At 44.9% G+C, this 16,886-nt stretch overlaps 1 protein-coding gene across 1 annotated transcript in view; it reads left to right on the top strand.

Moving 5' to 3' along the window:
• Window positions 1-16,886, top strand: part of LOC132397509 (mucin-2-like) — an 85,093-nt gene that overhangs the window by 43,912 nt on the left and 24,295 nt on the right. The window contains exon 6 of the mRNA XM_059976339.1: window positions 14,852-15,148. Within this exon, the coding sequence (XP_059832322.1) occupies window positions 14,852-15,148 (297 nt within the window). The remainder of the gene's footprint in view (window positions 1-14,851; window positions 15,149-16,886) is intronic.

Raw genomic sequence — 16,886 nt, 5'->3', positions numbered from 1 at the left:
TGGCAGCTCCAGCACATTAACTTTGTTGTTTTAAGCCTTTCCTGTGTATGCTTGGGGTCATTGTCTTGGCTTTATGCTTGGGGTCATTGTCTTGCTGGAAAACAAATCTACCAAGATGCAGTTGCAGTGCAGTTCTCCAGGATTTCCCTGTATTTTGCTGCATTAATTTTACCCTCTACTTTCACAAGCTTTCCAGGGCCTACTGCAGTGAAGCATCCCCACAGCGTGATGCAGTCACACCATGCTTCATGGTAGGGATGGTGTGTTTGGCTTATGTCAGACATAGCGTTTAGTCTGATGACCAGAAAGCTCAATTTTGCTTCCATCAGACCATAGAACCTTCTTCCAGCTGACTTCAGAGTCTCCCACGCGCCTTCTGGCAAACTCTAGTCAAGATTTCATGTGAGTTTTTTTCAACAGTGGCTTTCTCTTTGCCACTCTCCCATAAAGCTGTGACCGGTGAAGCACCCGGGCAACAGTTGTTGAATGTGCAGTCTCTCCCATCTCAGACACTGAAGCTTGTAACTCCTCCAGAGTTGTCATAGGTCTGTTGGTGGCCTCCCTCACAGGTCCCCTTCTTGCACGGTCACTCAGTCTTTGAGGACGGCCTGCTCTAGGCAGATTTACAGCTGTTCCATATTCTTTCCATTTCTTGGTGATTGACTTCACTGTACTCCAAGGGATATTCAGTGACTTGGAAATGTTCTTGTATCCATCCCCTGCTTTTCGATAACCGTTTATGGCATTGCTTGGAGTGTTCTTTTGGCTTCACAGTGTAGTTTTTGCCAGGAAACTGACTCTCCAGCAGTTGGGCCTTCCAGACACAGGTGTATTTTTACTACAATCAATTGAAACACCTTGACTGCACACGGTGATCTCCATTTAACTAATTATGTGACTTCTGAAACCAATTGGCTGCACCGGTGATTATTTGGTGTGTCATATTAAAGGGGGTGAATACTTATAAAATCAATTATTTTGTGTTGTATATTTGTGAGCAATTCAGACCACTTTTTATAGGTACTGTATAATCTTCTTTCAGCCATGATTCTGTGATGCCTAGTTTGTAAATGAGGTACAAGTTTATCTACCTTATTCTGTATACTGTGCGCCTTCAGTCCTGTATTATTCACCCTTCTTGATTTTGTCCACTTTTTACATTGCAACTTATCCATTGACTGCAATTTACCCCAATCATCAGTGTTACTACACAGTGCCTCTGTTTGTAAACCAACTGCCCCATCCTTAACCCCTCACTCTGTTCCCATCCCCCTGCCAATTGACCTCTATGGGATATTCAGTGACTTGGAAATTTTCCTGTATCCATCTCCTGACTTGTGTTTTTCAATAACCTTTTTGTGGAGTTGCTTGAAGTGTTCTTTTTTTGTCAGGATACTGACTCTCCAGTAGTTAAACCTTCCAGACACAGGTGTATTTTTACTACAATCAATTGAAACACCTTGACTGGTGATCTCCATTTAAATGATTATGTGACCTCTAAAACCAACTGGCTGCACCAGTGATGATTTGGAGTGTCATATTAAATGGGGCAAATACTCCTGCAATCAATTATCTGTGTTTTAGATTTACAATTTAGATTTAGATCATGTTGTATCGATCTGTGTTCACTTTGTCTTTTCCTATTGATCAGTATCAGAAAAAGCCAAATTAAATCCATAGTGATTCAATGTTGTAAAACAATAAAACATGAAAACTTCAAAGGGGTTGAATACTTTTTTATAGGCATTGTAACTCTGTAGGAGGTTATGGCATTCAAACGTTGCCACAACTGTCGAGTATCCCTCATTGATTCGCGACTTGTCCAGAATCTCCACTTCGTCTCAGAGATGGCTATTTGGAGACCATACCTCTACCCCTTGTAGCATTCCTCATCTCCAGGCTTGAATGCCTCTCAGCAGGTTCTGGATTTCTTTGTTCATCCAGGGCTCCTGATTGGGAAAATCTCTGAATCATTTTGTGGGGACACGCTCATCCACAACTGTTTTAATAAAGTCTGTAATGACCCTGGTGTAGTTATTCAGATCCCCAGATGAGTTCTTGAACATGGCCCAGTCCATTGACTCAAGACAATCCTTTAACCATTGCTCAGCCTCCCAGAACTACCTCTTAGTTGTCTTGATCCCTGAGCCTTGTGCTTGAGGCTCTGTCTGTGTAGGTAGCAGGGGTACAGGTGTCCCAAAATACGGTCTTGGGAAGAAACGATAGGCATTCCTTATCACAATGTAGCAGTAGTCTAGTGTGTTGGGGCCTCTAGTGCCACAGGTTACATGATCGTGATAATTGGGCAGGGTTTTCTTCAAACAAGCCTGGTTAAAGTCACCGACTATAATTTGAAATGCTTTGGGATGGGCTGTTTCTTGTTTACAGACAGCATCATGCAAGTTCACGAGAGCTTGCTTATAACTGGCAGCCGGTGGTATGTAAACCGCAGTCAGGAACGTGGATGAGAACTCCGGAGGCAAGTAGAATGGTCTACATTTAATTGTTAGTTGTTCCAAGTCAGGGGAACAAGAAGTTGACAGAACCCCAGCATCTGGGCACCAATGAGAATTGACGAAAAAGCATACGCTGTCACCTCTTTCCTTACCAGAGATCATGGGTCGATACATTCTGATAATCATTATACCTTCCGGTTGTATCACTGCATTCAGCGTATCTGCATTTCACCAAGTTTCAGAGCAGCAAACAACTGGCGACTTGTTTCATCTGCCTGTAATACAGCAGCCTTGCCCTGAGATCATCAATCTTGTTTTCCACCGACCACATATTCACCAACAGGATACTAGGTTTCCCTCTCCTGAAGTCTACAATCAGTTCTTTGGTTTTGCTGGACAGGTTGTTGTTATGACTCCACTCAACCAAATTTTTAACCTCCCTCAAGGGGGTGGTGCGTGATGGTTCTGGGTGGTCAAAGTGAGTATTGAGCTCATCGGGGGCAAAGCTCTGCTGCCCCCCCCACCCCCGTAGATTTTACTATGGCCAGCATAAAGGGAAGAATGTTAGGTGTTTAGTGGGCTGAGAAGGAGGCCAATTCTCTGGATGCTTTCAAGAAGGAGCTGGATAGATACCTAATGGATAGGGGAATCAAGGGATATGGGGACAAGGCAGGGACTGGGTATTGATGGTGAATGATCAGCCATGATCTCAGAATGGCGGTGCAGACTCGAGGGGCCGAATGGTCTACTTCTGCACCTACTGTCTATTGTCTATTGTCTAAGACTGGGCAGAAGTCAGATTAAGAAGGGGAGGAGAGTGGAGGAGTACAAGCTGGCACCTATCACCCATATTTCCAAAAGCCATTGATTACATTTAATGATGCAACATTAATTCCAGCCTTTTCTCGGGTAATACCAGTGCATAATTCTTATGGTCACAATACAAACATCACACCCAGTGACATAATCAGAGCAAAATATAAGTAGAGGCCAAATACAAACCTGTTCACACGGCTGAAAAATAACTTTCCAGATGACATACGTTTTTAATTTGGCCCTCCAACGATTTCAAACCAGCAGATATCTCCAGCAGATTTCAAACTAATCTGCTCTTAGTTTGAAAGAAATCTAAAGACTGTACCTCCAGAAGCTTTGCAAGTCTGGATTACACTGATTTCAGGCACCACTTGGATCTCTCAAGACAGCACTTTTGGATAACTTTTCATTGCTTCACGTATTTTTAAGTTGGAACTTGTGCACCGTGAACGACAGATTCTCACAATGGACAAAGCCATGAAGAGTCTGCAGCAGGCAGTGATGTTGTGCTGCCTGCTTTCCCCTGTGATCATAGTTGCATCAAGTGAGTGAGACAGCTTGTACTAATAGTTCCTTTTTTTGCAGGAAAAGATATCTCATGTTTGTGCAGAACTCACAAAATATTTGTATTCTTGAAATGTGATAAGTTACTTGTGATACAGCACTTTTTCAATTTTGAAGGCTGGTGGGAAATGTATCTTTGTACTCTGTGCTCTTCATTAGTTCTGTCTCTACAGTGCTGGGAATGTTTCCTATAGATCAGGGATTCACAACTTTTTTTATGCAATGAAACCTTTCTACTAATTGAGGGGCCCCCAGACTGGAAACCCCTGCTTTAGAACATAGACGATTACAGCCCATGATGTGTCAATCTTTTAACCTGCTTGAAGATCAATCTAAACCTTGCAGTCTATCATTCATGTGCCTACCCGAGTCTCTTAAATGCCCCTAATGTATCTGCCTCTATCACCATCCCTGGCAGAGCATTCCATGCACCCTGCATAAAAAATTTACCTCTGAGATCCTCCCCTATTTTTAAAATCATTTTTAAGATTGTGCCCTCTTGTATTAGTCCTGGCTGTCTACTCCCTTTGCTTCTTATTGACTTGTACACCTCCATCAAGCCACCTCTCATACTTCTTCACTCCAAAGAGAAAAGCCCCAGCTTGTTCCGCCGATCTCCATACAGCAATGGTGAATCTCCTCTGCACCCTTTCTAACACCGCCTTGTCCTTCCAGAAATGAACACGCTATTGCAAGTGAGGTCTAACCAGGGTTTTATAGGGCTGCAACATTGCCTCGCACCCAGTTTGCGACTGATGAAGACCAACACACCGCATGCCACCCTATCAACATCTAATTCATCAGCCAGCTCTCCATCCTTGTCAATGTCCCATTGTAAACTACAACAACCCAGTACACAATCTACAACACCACCTACTGCCCCTATTAACTTACTAACCCACCCTTCCGCCTGCTCATCCAAGCCATTGATAAAAATCAGAAAGAGCAGGGGTCCCAGAAGAGATCCCTGTAGAATACCACTGGTCACTGACCTCCAGGAAAAATATGTTGCACCTACAGAGACCCTCTGCCTTCTGTGGGGAAGCAAAGTTTGTACCCACACAGCCAAGTTTCCCCGGATCCCAGGCCTCCTGACTCTTTAAATGAGTCTACCTTATCAAATGCCTACCTAACATCCAAATACACTACATCCACTGTTTTACCTTCATCAACGTGCTTTTGAAATCATCCTGAAAGAATTTAATCAGGCTTGTAAGGCATGACCAGCCCCTCTCAAAGCCATGCTGACTATTCCCAATCAGACTACGCTTCTCTCAATGCTTGTAAATCCTGTCTCTAACAATCTTCTCCAATAATTTGCCCACGAGGCAAGTAAGACACTCTGGACTATAATTTAAAATAATTTATTGGTCAATGAATGTAGTTGAACTAGTTTCCACAAGCACCATTTTGGGAGAAGGCAGGAGAATGGAGTTGAGAGGGATAATAAGTCAGTCGTGTTGGAATGTGGAGCAGACTCAATGGACCAAATGGCCTAATTCTGCTCTTAGGTCTTCTGGTCAATCTCCTGAATTGATTTCAAAATTCTCATCCTTGCTTCCATACTCATATATCAGTTTGTGCTAATAGGTGTTCTTTATCAAACTGCCCAGCTGAAATATATATCAGGAAAAGGAAGTCTCGTATTTGTACAAATCTTACAGAACACTTTTACAGTGCCTTGAAAAATTATTCAGCCCCAAACCCTTTGTTAACATAAATGAGTATTACAACCAGGGATTTTGATCAATTTAACTGAGAATTTTTATTTGATTTGCATGCTCCATTTTTCCACAGTAGAGCCAAATAATAAGGGAAAAGTAAGCACAAAAAACTAAAAATTCAAGAACTGAAAACTCACCCCCCACCCCACTTTGCTCAGTACTTAGTTGATGTGCCTCTCGCAGATGTTACAGTCTTTCTGGATAAGTCTCTTTTAGCTGCGCACAACGTGTTGGAGCAAGCTTGACCTTCACCATACTTTACAGTAGGGATGGTGTTACCAAGCTGTTAGATTTACGCCACGTATACCACTTAGTGTTGAGGGCAAAAAGTTCCACTCTAGTCTCATCTAGCCACAAGACCTTCTTCCACATCTTTGCAGTATCTTCTAAGTGATGCTTTGCAAAGTCTTTAGGGGCAAGGATATGCCTTTCCATAAATATCCTTTTTTTGGCATCACAGTAATTCTCCAGTGACTAAGCTTCAAGATTCAGGGGAGTAGATTTGGGACGGAGATGAGGGGAAACTGCTTTTCCCAGAGAGTGGTGGATCTGTGGAATTCTCTGCCCAATGAAGCAGTGGAGGCTACCTCAGTAAATATATTTAAGACAAGGTTGATAGATTTTTGCATAGTAGGGGAATTAAGGGTTATGGGAAAAAGGCAGGTAGGTGGAGATGAGTCCATGGTCAGACCAGCTATGATCTTAATGTATGATGGAGCAGGCTCGATGGGCCAGATGGCCAACTCCTCCTGTCTCTTATGTTCTAAGTATAGAGGGGCGGCCTGACATAGACAGTGTGGCTTTGGTTTCGTATTTTCCTCTTTTTCATGGTGGACTGCACTGAGCTCTGAGGCAAGTCCAATGCCTCTGAGATGGTCTTGTACCCTTCCCCAGATTTCTGCTTCTCTATTATCATTTCCCTGACTTGTCCGGAATGCTCTGTTTTCAATTTGGTTTGGTCTGTTGAAAATCTACCTTACAGAGAGAGGGGGTATTTATTCTTATGTATGCCTGCGGCCATCAAACTTTACAACTCCTCCCTCCGAGTGTCAGACACTCTGAGCTAATAGTCTGGTCCTGGACTTATTTCCACTTGGCATAATTTACTTATTATCATTTAATTATTTCTGGTTTTATTTTGCTGTATTTCTACTCTATTCTTGGTTGGTGCGACTGTAACGAAACCCAGTTTCCCTCGGGATCAATAAAGTATGTCTGTCTGTCTGTCTGTCTGTAAATATCCCCTCTGAAAACAGGTGATCCTTCAATTTTCTACAACAAATTAGGTGAGTTGATAAGGTAATACTGTACATTGCACCTCAGGAAAGTTAGCATAGTAATTACAAAGGGATGCCCTGGCTAATATCCATCTCTTCCTTAAATGCATCCAATGACTCGACCTCCAGGGCCACTCGTGGCAACAAATTCCAGAGATTTACCATCCTCTGATTGAAGTAATTTCTCCGCATCTCTGTTCTAAATGGACATCCTTCAATCCTGAAGTTGTGCCCTCTTGTCCTAGATGCCCCCCCATGGAAAATAACTTTGCCATATCTAATCTGTTCAGGCCTTTTAATATTTGGAATATTTCTATGAGATCCTCCTTCATTCTCCTGAATTCCAGGGAATACAGCCCAAGAGCTGTCAGACATTCCTCATATGGTAACCCTTTCATTCCTGGAATAATTTTCCTGAAATAAGATGTACAAGATTTGCAAATCAAAGATTACAAGACTTCCAAGTTCACACTGATGAGATGGCAAAAATTACTGTAAAATTATACAGCAATGGCTGCACATTCACACCGTCTAGATAAGAAATGATGGTAGTATTGCACAGTATCGCACAAGGTGTGGTAAACAGAGCTTAAGTAATCTACAGGAGGGGAGTCAGCATTTTCCCAGCTATCGGTTGATTCAGAATCAGAATCAGGTTTATTATCACCAGCATGAGACGTGAAATTTGTTAACTTAGCAGCAGCAGTTCAACGAAATACATAGTATAGAAAAAAAACACAAAATAAAATAATAATAATTAAGCCAATTACAATAGATGTATATTGAACAGATTAAAAATTGTGCAATAAGCCCAAACACTAGATATTAAAAAAAGTGAGGTAGTGTCCAAGGGTTCAATGTCCATTTAGGAATCGGATGACAGAGAGGAAGAAGTTGTTCCTGAATCGCTGAGTGTGTGCCTTCAGGCTTCTGTACCTCCTACCTGATGGTAACTGTGAGAAAAAGGCATGCCCTGGGTGCCGGAGGTCCTTAATAATGGACGCTGCCTTTTTGAGACACCGCTCCTTGAAGATGTCCTGGGTGCTTTGTAGGCTAGTACCCAAGATGCAGCTGACTAAATTTATGACCCTCTGCAGTTTTTCTTTGCGCACTCATTACTGAGCCAAAAGGCCAGGGGTAAGAATAAACTCATATAGTGCTCTTTGGAACAGAGTAGTTGTCTTAGTCTGTCACTGAAAGTGCTCCCCTGTTCAGCCATGGTGGCATACAGAGTGTGAGAAACATTGTCTAAATTGCCAGGATTTTCCGTAGGGTCCTTTGTTCTGCCAAAGCCTCCAGTGTGTCCAGCTTGACTCTTCTAACAGAGCCAGCCTTTCTAATCAGTTTATTGAGCCCGTTGGTATCACTTGTGCTGATGCCATTGCCCCAGCACACCACCACATAGAAGACAGTGCTGGCAACAACAGATTGGTAGAACATGTGAAGAAGAGGCCTCCATATCCCAAAGTACTTGAAACTGCAGTAAAATTATTTGAACGCTTGAATATTTCACTCAGTAATCAACTCAAGAATATTAGGCCTGCATTGCTTATTTGTCAGAATTATTCTCAAAGTTTAATGAAATCATTCTTTATTTACAAGGGAATGATGTGAATCTTATCAAAGTCAAATCAGTTGATCCACATTTCTGTCCAGGTTAACCCTATTTAAGTGTAACTTTGGCTGTTCCAACTTCTGAGCCTTTCTGAGTTGAAAGAGAAAGAAATTACACCAGATAATGATCTTCAAGTGCACTGTGCCCACCTGGATGAAGACACATCAGAGAGATTTCAGGATTCCCTCTCGATCCAAATTCCAGATTGGGTAATAAGTCCATTCCTGAACACTTGTAATGAGGAATTAACAGGAAGGATGGAGGAAGAACTGATCTCACTGCAAAGTGACTTTCAGCGGAAGCTGAATAATCATATCAAGACTTTTGTTTGCAGTAAGAAATCTCTGAATGCCATCCTGCACTGTGGATAAAGGACAAAATGTTCTTTATTGCCTTTCCAACAACATATTTAGTGGAGCACGTTTTCGGTGCAGTCGCCCAACTTCTTTGAAAGCACTGAAGCAGACTGCAAATTACTGAAGGTGGGGATCTGAGACTCCTTCTGAGAGACAGTCAGCCTGACATTGGGAAGCTGATGTCACTGCAACAAGCCCATCCATCTCACTGAAAGGTGAAAATCAATGAGGTGCTGAATAGTTGGACTATTGTTGATGAATATTGTTTATACTGTAATTAAATAAAGAAGTAATTTTATTTGTAGATTAAAATAGACCTGAATATTTTTTGCAATTATATGTTATTGCTTTGAATTTGCAGTTCCTATTTTCTTTTCATTGTAAAACAAAATTCTTTATAGTATTTATGTAATGGCTGAAAAGGGAGAGAGGACGCTGGGGAGGGGAGGCTCAGTAGCACAACACTTTACAGTACCTAACAGGTTAACTTGGAATGGTATGGCTTTGTACAGAGCCGGCAATCAGACTTGATTTCAAGCTTTTTGAGAAGGTGACAACCAATGTGCCTGATAAAGATAGAACAGTGGAAGATGTCCACTTGGACTTTGATAATGCATTTGACAAGATCCCTCATGGGAGATTAATCAGAAAAATTGATGTGCATGGGATCTATGGTGACCTGGTAGTTTGGAATAGCTTGCCCATAGAAGACAGAGTGTGGTGAAGGAAGGCTGTTATTCTGGCTGGAGGGCCATGACCAGTAGTGTTCTGTAGGGATCAATGCTGGGACCACAGAGTTTATGCTAGACATATTGACTTGGATGAAAATGCAGATGCGTTGATTAGTAAGTTTGTCAACAACACAAAAAGAGATCCAAATGCAGACAGTAATGATGGTTTACAGAGGGTTCTTTGGGCCGAAGTCCATAACTCCCTGAAAACGACATGACGTGATAAAGAAAGCATATATGGTATGCTGGCCTTCATCGCAAGGGAAACAGATGATTCAATTTTAAAATTTATTTATTGACATACAGCATGGAATAGGCTCTTACAGCCCTTTCTGCCCAGCAATCCCCTGAGTTAATCCTAGCTTAATCACGGGACAATTTACAATGACCAATTAACCTACCTTTGGACTGTGGGAAGAAGCCCACGTGGTCACGGGGAGGATGTACAAACTCCTTACAGGCAGCGGCGCAATGAGAGTCACAAAGTCAGAATGAAATTGAAAACTCTTTTTTGGTTAGGCTGCACTTGGAGGGTTGCATTCACTTCTGGTTGCCCAGTTGCAGGAAGTATATATTGGCATTGGAAAAGGTGCTGAAAAGTTTCCTCAGGATGTTGCCCCAAACAGAGGGTATTAGCGATAGGAAGATGGACAAAATGAATAGTTTCAGAGCCTGAGGGGAAATGTGGCAGAACTTTATAAAATGAGGAGAGAAATGCATAGGGTGGACAGTCAGAGTTACTTTTAGAGGGTAAGAGTAACCAACATAAAAGGGCATAGAAGCGAGTGAGGGGAGGATAGATTAAAGGAGATATTCGGGGCAAACTTCTTTACAGATAGAGTAGTAGATGCCATGAACACACTACTGAGGTGGGCAGCAACATCATTATGAGCCATGTCACATGATTATTGTCCATCACCATGATTGTTCTTGGCTATTTTTTGCCATTGCCTTCCTCTGGGCAGCGTCTTTACAAGATGGGTGACCCCAACCATCATCAATACTCTTCAGTGATTGTCTGCCTGGGATCAGTGGTCACACAACCAGGACTTGTGATCTGCACCGGCTGCTCGTACGACCGTCCACCACCTGCTCCCATACACAACCAGGACTTGTGATCTGCACCGGCTGCTCGTACGACCGTCCACCACCTGATCCCATACACAACCAGGACTTGTGATCTGCACCGGCTGCTCGTACGACCGTCCACCACCTGCTCCCATACACAACCAGGTGATCTGCACCGGCTGCTCGTACGACCGTCCACCACCTGATCCCATACACAACCAGGACTTGTGATCTGCACCGGCTGCTCGTACGACCGTCCACCACCTGCTCCCATACACAACCAGGACTTGTGATCTGCACCGGCTGCTCGTACGACCATCCACCACCTGCTCCCATGACTTTGTGTGACCCTGAGCGGGGGCTAAGCAGGGGCTACACCTTACCCAAGGGTGACCAGCAGGGTAGCAGAAGGAATGAGCACCTTTGGTAGAGCCGTATCTCCACCTCAACATCCAGCAGAGGTGGCACCAGACGCAGACGCGTTTGTGGCGTTCAGCAACCATGTGTACTAAGGAGAAAATAGCTCAATTCAGCAGTCAGAAACCCCCCGCCCTTCCAAGTTCAATAGCAAGAGTAGGAGCAAAACTGATATACAGTTCAGTCAGCCATCTATACCAAGCAAAAGAATGCAGAAATGTAATAGTGCCTCACCTGACACAGGTACAGGGTAGGTCAGGCAGTCTGAATATGCTGAGCTTTGTACACAACTCCAAGAACAGCATAGCTCCTGGATGGAAGCTCCCCGCAAATACAATTCAAATTGTTGGAAATGTATTGAGGCAAATCAAGTGCCTAAGAAGAATAATGTGAACTGCTGTAATGACTATCGCCCGGTAGCACTCACATCTACCATGATGAAATGCTTTGGGAGGTTGATCATGACGAGACTGAACTCCTGTCTCAGCAAGGACCTGGACCCATTGCAATTTGCCTATCACCACAATAGGTCAAAGTCAGACACAATCTCAATGGCTCTTTACACAACACCACCTGGACAACACAAACACCTTTGTCAGGATGCTGTTCATTGATTACAGCTCAGCTTTTAACACCATCATTCCCACAGTCCTGATTGAGAAGTTACAAAACCATCTGTACTGCCCTCTGCAACTGGATCCTAGACTTCCTAAACGGAAGACCATGATCTGTGCAGATTGGTGATAATATCTCCTCCTTGCTGACAATCAACACTAGTGCACCTTGGGTGTGTGCTTGGCCCACTCTCTCTATACCCATGACTGTGTGGCTAGGCATAGTTCAAATCCCATCTATAAATTTGCGGATGATACCATTGTTAGTAGTCTCAGATGGAGATGAGAGAGTGCACAGGAGTGAGATATGTCAACTAGTGGAGTGGCATTGCAGCAACAACCTTGCACTCAACGTCAGTAAGACCAAAGAGCTGATTGTGGACTTCAGGAAGGGTAAGATGAAAGAACACATAACAATCCTCATAGAGGGATCAGAAGTTGAGAGAGTGTACAGTTTCAAGTTCCTCGGTGTCAAGATCTCTGAGGATCTAACCTGGTCCCAACATATAAAGAACGCAAGACAGCGATTATACTTCATTAGGAGTTTGAAGAGTTTTAGTATGTCAATAAATACACTTAAAAACTTCTATAGATGTACTATGGAGAGCATTCTGACAGGCTGCGTCACTGTCTGGTACGGGGGGGAGAGGAGAGCATTCTGACAGGCTGCGTCACTGTCTGGTACGGGGGGGAGAGGAGAGCATTCTGACAGGCTGCGTCACTGTCTGGTATGGGGGGGAGAGCATTCTGACAGGCTGCGTCACTGTCTGGTATGGGGGGGAGAGCATTCTGACAGGCTGCGTCACTGTCTGGTATGGGGGGGAGAGGAGAGCATTCTGACAGGCTGCGTCACTGTCTGGTATGGAGGGGAGGGGTGCAACTGCACAGGACTGAAAGAAGCTGCAGAGGATTGTAAATCTAGTCAGCTCCATCTTGGGCACTAGCCTACAAAGTACCCAGGACATCTTCAAGGAGCAGTGTCTCAGAAAGGCAGTGTCCATTATGAAGGACCTTCAGCACCTAGGGCGGGGGTCAGCAACCCGCGGCTCCGGAGCCACATGTGGCTCTTTTACGTCTGTGCTGCGGCTCCCTGTTGCTTTGGGAAATAATTGGTCAGTATTTAATTAAAATGTATTTTATGTTAGTTTGTTAGTTTTTGAAATGTAATTCTAAATTTGAAGATTATGGTGATCTTGTACAATCTAATTAAGACGTTGTGGCGACCCATTTCCTGACACATCCGAACCGGCTCACAATTAGCCAGCGTTCAGGCTAAGGGAGATAGCCTACGGGGGTTTGTGAGTACGTGTCTTTTGCAGCATCCGCGCCCAAGGGGGGCGGGTTGAGGGAGGCTTAAAAGCAAGGCTGTTTAGTTCGAATAAAGCTATCTTTGACTGCAGTTTACTGACTGCGTGTAGCATACCGCTACAACGTGTTTTTATCGCTGGCTGTCCAGAGGGGAGGTGCTGAAACGCTTTGTCGCGTGTCTGGAAGAAGTGAAAACTTTCCTGGGCAGCAAAGGGCCCACCTTTCCTGAGCTGGAACAGCCAGAGTGGCTGGAAAAGCTACACTTCATGGTAGACATGGCAGCGCACCTGAACATGCTGAACACAGCTCTTCAGGGGTAAGGACGTACAGCCCTGCACATGTTGGAGGATGTTTTGGCATTCGAGCGCAAGTTGACAGTGCTTGCCAGAGATTTACAGAAAGGCACATTGTCTCACTTCTCCAATTTGAGAGAGTTCAAACAAGGTCACGACATGATAAATTCGGAGTATTTACATTCTGCAATCATCGCAATGCAAACATCGTTTGGGAAACGCTTCTGTGAGTTCAGAGAGGAAAAAAAACACATTATCCTTCCCGGTCACTCCCCTAAGCATCGATCCATCCCTACTGAATACGACTGCATTGTCAGGTGTGAGTCAACCTGACCAAGTATGATAAATATTTTAATTGCCTATTATTTTACGTATATTCATATGTTTTCATTGTTCAGTGAAATAGTCCTTTTATTTTTCAGGTTGACAGCTGGCTGACGTTATTTTTGGTTTGCTGCTGGCGGCAAATTTAAGTTTGGCGTTTTTCATAAATACAAGAAGGACTCAAATAGACGTTGAGTATCTTACTTAAAAGTAACCTTCAACCCAAACTCTTTTTTTCGGAGTTCAAAATGTTTTTGTTGCATGCAGAAATGTAATTTTGTTTTCTCTGCAGGAGTTCATCAATTTCATAAATGCAACACATTATAGTTTGTTTATACATATCATAAAGGCAAAACAAAACGTTGTATGCAGTGTTATTTCATTTTAAATGTCAAACGGGTTTTGCGGCTCCCAGTGTTTTCTTTTCTGTGGGAAACGGGTCCAAGTGGCTCTTTCAGTGGTAAAGGTTGCTGACCCCTGACCTAGGGCATGCCCTTTTCTCACTGTTACCATCTGAGAGGAGGTACAGAAACCTGAAGGCACACACTCAGCGATTGAGGAACAGCTTCTCCCCTCTGCCATCCAATTCCTAAATGGACATTGAACCCTTGGACACTACCTCACTTTTTTAGTTTATTATTTCTATATTTTGCACGATTTTTAATCTATTCAATATACATATAATATAATATTAAAGTACTGGATTTATTTTTTATTATTATTATTGTATTTTTTCTTCTTCTATATTGCATTGAACTGCTGCTGCTAAGTTAATAAATTTCACAACACATGCCAATGATAATAAACCTGATTCTGGTTCTGATTTTGAGAATGGAGTAGAAAGAGAAATTCATGGAAGAGAAGATAAGGTTTCCAGAATTTCCTGGTGTAGCTACAATTGTCACACAAAATGGTAATGTAATCCCAGCTCCCCTTCAATGATCTTTTCCGCTGGTAAATCCCTTCAGCATTTAACTTTCAAACCATCATGATTTGGAAACATGAATGAGAAAGGGATTCTTGGCTCCTAATCGGCTCAGTGATTTTCAGCCCTTTGTGCCAATGTGAGAGTAAACGGGAGGGCTGTTGTGTGTTCAGTCTGACGGCTGATCAAAGGGCAGACTGAGCAGATGTCAAAAATGTTCCTACTTTGTTCCTAGCCTCCAGCAGCCGTTGTGCAGCTGGAACCTACAGTATTCTGCAAGGGGATCATGAGGATGAGTTTGAGTTGAAGGGGTCATAAGGAAGAAAAGGATCAGCTGAAAATAATCACTTTATTTTCAAACAGAGTCCAGTACACCGAACACAGAGACCAGCACATCGACTGCAGAGACCAGCACGTCAATCGCAGAGTCCAGCACATTGACCAGCACACCAGAAAAAGGGTCCAGTACACCAACCAGCACACCAACCAGCACACCGGCCACAGGGACGAGCACAACAACCTCACAGTCCAGCAGAACGACTGCAGAGTCCAGCACAACTATCACAGTGTCCAGCACACCAACCAGCACACAGTCGACAGGGTCTAGAACACCAAAAGCCACACCAACCACAGAGACCAGCACAATGACAACAGAGTCCAGTACACCGACCACAGAAACCAGCAAAAGGACAACAGAGACCAGCACAAAGACAACAAAGTCCAGTACACCGACCACAGAGACCAGCAAAAGGACAACAGAGACCAGCACAACGACCACAGAGACCAGCAAAATGACAAAAGAGTCCAGCACACCGACCACAGAGACAACCACAACAACCCAAGAGTCCAGCACAACCACCACAGAGTCCAGCACGACGACCCCAGAGTCCAGCACAACCACCCCAGAGTCCAGCAAAACCAACCCAGAGTCCAGCACATCGACCCAGGAGTCCAGCACAACCACCGCAGAGTCCAGCACAACCACCTCAGAGTACAGCACAACCACCCCAGAGTCCAGCACACCCACACCAGAGTCCAGCACATCAACCCCAGAGTCCAGCACATCAACCCCAGAGTCCAGCACAACCACCCCAGAGTCCAGCACAACCACCCCAGAGTACAGCATATCAACCCCAGAGTCCAGCACAACCACCCCAGAGTCCAGCACAACTACCCCAGAGTCCAGCACAACCACCCCAGAGACCAGCACAACCACCCCAGAGTCCAGCACAACCACCCCGGAGTCCAGCACAACCACCGCAGAGTCCAGCACAACCACCCCAGAGTCCAGCACAACATCCCCAGAGTCCAGCACAACCCCCACAGAGTCCAGCACAACTACCCCAGAGTCCAGCACAACCACGCCAGAGACCAGCAGAACCACCACAGAGTCCAGCACAACCACCCCGGAGTCCAGCACAACCACCGCAGAGTCCAGCACAACCACCCCAGAGTCCAGCACAACCCCCACAGAGTCCAGCACAACCACCGCAGACTCCAGCACAACCACCCCAGCGTCCAGCACAACCACCTCAGAGACCAGCACAACCACTCCAGTGTCCAGCACAACAACCCCAAAGTCCAGCACAACCACCCCAGAGTCCAGCACAACCACACCAGAGTCCAGCACCACCACCACAGAGCCGAGCACAACCACCCCAGAGTCCAGCACAACCACCTCAGAGTCCAGCACAACCACCCCAGAGTCCAGCACATCAACCCCAGAGTCCAGAACAACCACACCAGGGTCCAGCACAACCACACCAGAGTCCAGCACATCAACGCCAGAGTCCAGCACAATCACCCCAGAGTCCAGCACAACCACCCCAGAGTCCAGCACAACCACACCAGAGTCCAGCACAACCACCCCAGAGTCCAGAACAACTACACCAGAGTCCAGCACAACCACACCAGAGTCCAGCACAACCACCTCAGAGTCCAGCACATCTAACAGCGAGTCCAGAACAACCACACCAGAGTCCAGAACAACCACACCAGAGTCCAGCACATCCACCACAGAGTCCAGCACAACCACCCCAGAGTCCAGCACATCAACCCCAGAGTCCAGCACAACCACCTCAGAGTCCAGAACAACCACACCAGAGTCTAGCACAACCACCCCAGCGTCCAGCACAACCACTGCAGAATCCAGCACAACCACCCCAGAGTCCAGCACAACCACCCCAGAGTCCAGCACAACAACCCCAAAGTCCAGCACAACCACCCCAGAGTCCAGCACAACCACCGCAGAGCCGAGCACAACCACCCCAGCGTCCAGCACAACCACACCAGAGTCCAGCACATCAACCACAGAGTCCAGCACAACCACCCCAGAGTCCAGCACAACCACACCAGAGTCCAGCACAACCACCCCAGAGTCCAGAACAACCACACCAGA

This window comes from Hypanus sabinus, chromosome 7 (assembly GCF_030144855.1).
Source record: "Hypanus sabinus isolate sHypSab1 chromosome 7, sHypSab1.hap1, whole genome shotgun sequence".
NCBI classification, from domain to species: domain Eukaryota; kingdom Metazoa; phylum Chordata; class Chondrichthyes; order Myliobatiformes; family Dasyatidae; genus Hypanus; species Hypanus sabinus.
This window is presented reverse-complemented; position numbering and strand designations above follow the sequence as displayed.